The sequence below is a fragment of the Solanum dulcamara genome, chromosome 8 (assembly GCF_947179165.1).
Source record: "Solanum dulcamara chromosome 8, daSolDulc1.2, whole genome shotgun sequence".
Taxonomy (NCBI): domain Eukaryota; kingdom Viridiplantae; phylum Streptophyta; class Magnoliopsida; order Solanales; family Solanaceae; genus Solanum; species Solanum dulcamara.
Window position 1 is genome coordinate 10,244,725 of NC_077244.1, and position 4,735 is coordinate 10,249,459.

Sequence of the window (4,735 nt, forward strand, 5' to 3'; positions counted from 1 at the left end):
CACTTATGTGTGCTTTGGTGACAACAATTTTTTGGCGCTGTTGTCAGGTACTTTAAATTTGGCAATTATTTATTTTCAGTGTTTCTTAGTTTTTGGTGCTAGGTTAAGAACTTGATCTTATCTGTGCTTTCTTGCAGGAAAATTTGCAAAGGCACACTAGAAAGAAGTGGGAACATTATAGAACCGCTAGCTCAACTAAGAGATTTCTACATTAGCAAAGTAGAAGAGCAGCTGCTCTATGCCTAGTACCACAAGTCAATCTGGGTGATAATAATGACATGTTTGTAAAGGTCCCTGCGAATATGGCATCTAGGACAGTAGTGATGTTGTAGTCCCACTCACAGAGAATGTCAGCTCCAGCATTTAGAAACCACCAGCTGGAGAAAGATTTGAACTGAAACAGAACATGGTTCAATTGTTGCACACTAATGGGAAGTTCATGGGGTTTCATCATGAAGATCCCCAAGTCTATAAGTAGAACTTGCTGGAAATCAATGACACTTATACACCAACTGGAGTCTATTGGGGGAGGCTAGAAAGTGGTTGAAGTCAGAACCACCCAATTCTATTACTACATGGAACGATTTGGCTTGCAAATTTTTAATCAGGTTCTTTCCTTCGGGGAAGACAGCAAAGTTAAGAGCTGGAATACTGAGCTTTAAATAGAAGTTGGGTGAAAATTTATACCAAGACTGGGACGGATTCACTCATTAACTTTCCTCGTCATCACCAAGCTAACGAGGTATTGGTCTATACCTTCATTGAAGAATTGGAACCCAACACCAAAATTCTTGTTGATTCAGTTGCAGGTGGAGAGTCTTTGGAGAAGGCATATAATGAGCTCTACAAATTGCTGAAGAAATCCATAATGGAATGGAGTAAACTCTAGGCTTTTTTACCAAAAATAGGCAGGCATGCTTGAGGTAAATGTTGTGACAGCTTTGATAGTGCAAATTGCAACAATTCAAAAAATAAGATCTACTCACTTCAACAACTTAGCTTTGGGGTAGAAACAGGCTCTAGTAAATATAGTTCAACACCACAAACTATGGTGTGAAGTGTGTGGAAGTAGTAAACACTTGGCAGAATATTGTGGTGCAAATCCTAAATAGGTAAATTTCAAAGGGAACGCACAGAGGGGTGGAGGCCATTAAAATTATTGCAATACTTATAAACCCAGTTGGAGAAGCCATCCAAACTTTCTTAGGGGGAAACCAACAAAATCAGCACCATGGACAAGGAAAATATATACAATAGGGAGGAAGCCAGCATTACAATCAGCAAGTATAGAGCAACCAACAATCAAGTAGTGTAGGAAATATTAGCGTGGAAGACATTCATAAGAAACTCATGGATGACCTAGCTAAGCTAGTTGCAGACGTTTGCCAGTATAAAATCACTACTCAAAATTTAGAGAAGCACGTGGGAAAGCTAGCAAGTGCTCAAAATTCTCTCCCTCAAGGTGGGTTACCAGGTAACATTGATCCAAACCCCAAGCAGGTAAATGTTATGATCACACGAAGTGGACGACCACTAGCTGAGCTAGCGCGACAAACAATAGGTAGTGAAGGTAAAGGTAAAGCTATAGAGGTTGAAGCTGGTGAGCCTAGCATACCATATAAGGATCAAGAGAAAAAGACAACCACCTCCTCAATTCCCACAAAAAAATTTAAAAGAAGAAGGAGGAGGAATGTTTTGAAAAATTCATAGATATGCTTAAATAGGTTCAAATTAACTTTCCTTTCATTGATGTGTTCCAGGGTATTCCCAAATATGCCAAGTTTCTCAAATATATTATAGCCAACAAGAGAAAGTTAGTTGAGTTTGAAACAGTGGCATTCACTGAAGAGTGTAGTTCAAGAATCTTAAAACAAAGTAAACCTATCAGCTAAGAAAACAAATCCAGGTAGTTTTACGGTACAGGTAACCATTTGTAAGTGCAGTAGTGGAAGAGGCCTCTGTGACCTAGGTACAAGTATAAACTTGATGCCTATATCTATGCTTAAGAAATCGGGCTTCTAAGAACCTAAACCAACTACCATTTTGTTACAATTAGCTGATCGTTCTTTAGCTAGACCTAATGGTATTACTAAGGATGTGTTAGTTCAAGTAGGATCCCTAATCTTTCTTGTTTATTTCTTTGTATTATATTTTGATCCTCATCTAGAGGTCCCTTTTATCTTGGGGCATCCTTTTCTTAGCAACAAGGGGTGCACTTATTGATGTGGTTGTAGGTAGATTAACTATGAGATTACATAACAAAGTTAAGGTGTTTGATGTATACCAGGCACTGAAGTTGCCTACATTCTATAAAGAGTTCTCTGCTATAACTGACATAGATGAAGAAGTGCCACCTCAATGATTTTTAGCAAAACACCTTTTAGAAAGAGTTTTGATGGGTCAAAATATTTAAGGTGACATGGAAGCTAAAGAGATAGCTGGTGTGCTTGACATTCCAAATGTCACCATGTGGAAGAAGAATGCAGAGACATTAAATAGAAAATTGGGTCCTTCACCCAAACCATCTATAGAGGAAGCTCCTAACTTGGAATTGAAGCCACTTCTAGCCTATCTCAGGTATGCTTTTCTTGGTGTCAACAATACTTTACCTGTAATTCTCTCATCATCTTTATTGGATAAGCAGGTTGCAGAAGTACTTAATGTTTTAAAAAGGTAAAAGAAGGTTGTTGGCGGGCAAATGGCTGATCTTCATAGTATTAGTCTAGCTTTGTGCATGCATAGGATTTTCATAAAAGAGGTACATAAGGCTAGTGCACAACCACAATGCCAGTTAAACTCTGTTATGAAAGAGGTAGTGAACAAAGAGATAATTAAGTGGCTAGATGAAGGCATAACATACCCAATTTCTGATAGTAAGTGGGTAAGCCTAGTTTAGTATATACCAAAGAAAGGGGGAATGATTGTTGTGACTAATGAGAAGAAAATGTTAATACTTACAAGAACAGTGAATGGATGGAGCATATGTATGGATTACAGAAAGTTAAATGATGCCACGAGGAAAGATCACTACCCTATGCCATTTATTGATCAAATGCTCGACAAGTTAGCAAGCCAAAAGTATTATTGCTTCTTAGATGGATACTCAGGCTATAACTAGATTACCATTGCACTGGGAGGACCAGAAAAAGACAATGTTCATATGTCCTTATGGTACATATTCATTTAAGCATATGCCATTTGGTCTTTGCAATGCCCCTGCCACTTATTTTAGAGATTCATAATGGCTATCTTCCATGATATGGTGGAAGAGTTTGTAGAAATCTTTCTGGATGACTTTTCAGTATTTGGAGAATCTTTTGATCTATATTTAAACAATTTAGAGAAGGTATTAGCATGGTGTGAGGAAATGAATATCATCCTCAATAGGAAAAAATGTTATTTCTTTGTAAAGAAGGGAATTGTATTGGGACACCAAGTTTCTAAAGATGGTCTAGAGGTAGATAGAGCTAAAGATGAAGTGATTGACAAGCTCCCACCACCAGTCTCAGTAAAAGGTGTCTGAAGTTTCCTAGGTCATGCCGCATTTTATCGGTGATTCATTAAAGATTTTTCAAATATTGCCAAACCCATGTACAACTTGTTGGAAAAGAAGGTAAAATTTATTTTTAGTGATAACTATTTGTAGGCCTTTGAACTGTTGAAGAAGAGATTGATTGAAGCCCAAATCCTGATAGCTCCTGACTGGGAGCTATACTTTGAGTTGATGTGCGATGCGAGCGACATATTAGTCGGAGCAGTGCTAGGACAAAGGAAGGTGAAAATATTTTATTCTATCTACTATGCCAGCAAGACTCTGGACTCAGCTCAGGCTAATTATATTATGACAGAGGAGGAGATGCTTGCATTGGTCTATGCATTTGATAAATTCTGCTAATACCTGGTAGGTACGAAAGTGATTGTTTATACTGACCGTGTAGCTCTCAGGAACTTGTTCAACAAAAAATATGCCAAAACCAGATTAATAAGATAGATCCTCCTGCTCCAAGAATTTGATGTATAAATCAAAGATACGAAGGGATGCAAAAATCAGATAGCAGACCAATTATCCAAGGTAGAGGATTCGTCACATGTGGGTGCACAAAGGTCGATAAAGTAAGAGTTTCAAGATGAGTAGTTGTTGGCATTAGAGGTCAAAGAACTCCCATGATATGCAGATATTATGAACTACATAGTGAGTGGAGTGTTTCCCCCTAAAGAAAACTCAACAAAAAAGAGGCTAATGTTTGAAAAAAATTCTATATATGGGAAGAACCTTACTTGTTCAAATAAGGTGTTAATCGAATGATAAGGAGATGTGTGCCTAAATCCGAGGTCTAACTGGTTCTACAAAGTTTCTATTCATCTACATATGATGGAGATCATGGAGGATTACAGTGGTGATCTTGGATGCGTTTATGAATCCAATAGCCAAAATAAGCCATGTTCACTTGAGAGAAAATTCTTATAGTTTAATTCATTTTTAGAATACTTGTGTGTGAACATAGCTAACCAAAATGATTAGAAACTTTCAGGACTTATTGAGAAAGAATGGAAGTTCAAAAGATAGTTCAATTGAAAGCACAACTTAAAATAGAAGTTAGGAACAAAGGTGAAGGAAATACACCATGCCAAAGTGTGTCCACGTCGCGCAATTAGCTCCATCCATTTAATTCCAACATTTAGTATTTATTTGGCTAAAAAGTGGAGTATGCACAAGGTCTGCATCGCGGACCTA

At 37.7% G+C, this 4,735-nt stretch overlaps 1 protein-coding gene across 1 annotated transcript; it reads left to right on the top strand.

The window, feature by feature from the left end:
* Window positions 1-2,419: 2,419 nt before the first annotated feature.
* Window positions 2,420-3,895, top strand: LOC129899790 (uncharacterized). Its single transcript, XM_055974805.1, has 2 exons — window positions 2,420-2,653; window positions 3,647-3,895. The coding sequence occupies exons 1-2, from the start codon at window positions 2,420-2,422 to the stop codon at window positions 3,893-3,895; spliced, it is 483 nt and encodes a 160-aa protein (XP_055830780.1).
* The last annotated feature ends 840 nt before the right edge of the window (window positions 3,896-4,735 follow it).

Excerpts from the sequence above, each read along its gene's own strand:
- LOC129899790 (XM_055974805.1), top strand. The coding sequence starts at position 2,420 with ATGGAAGCTAAAGAGATAGCTGGTGTGCTTGACATTCCAAATGTCACC. Across the intron at positions 2,654-3,646 it reads TGGATAAGCAGGTTGCAGAA|GCCTTTGAACTGTTGAAGAA; the intron begins GTACTTAATGTT and ends AACTATTTGTAG.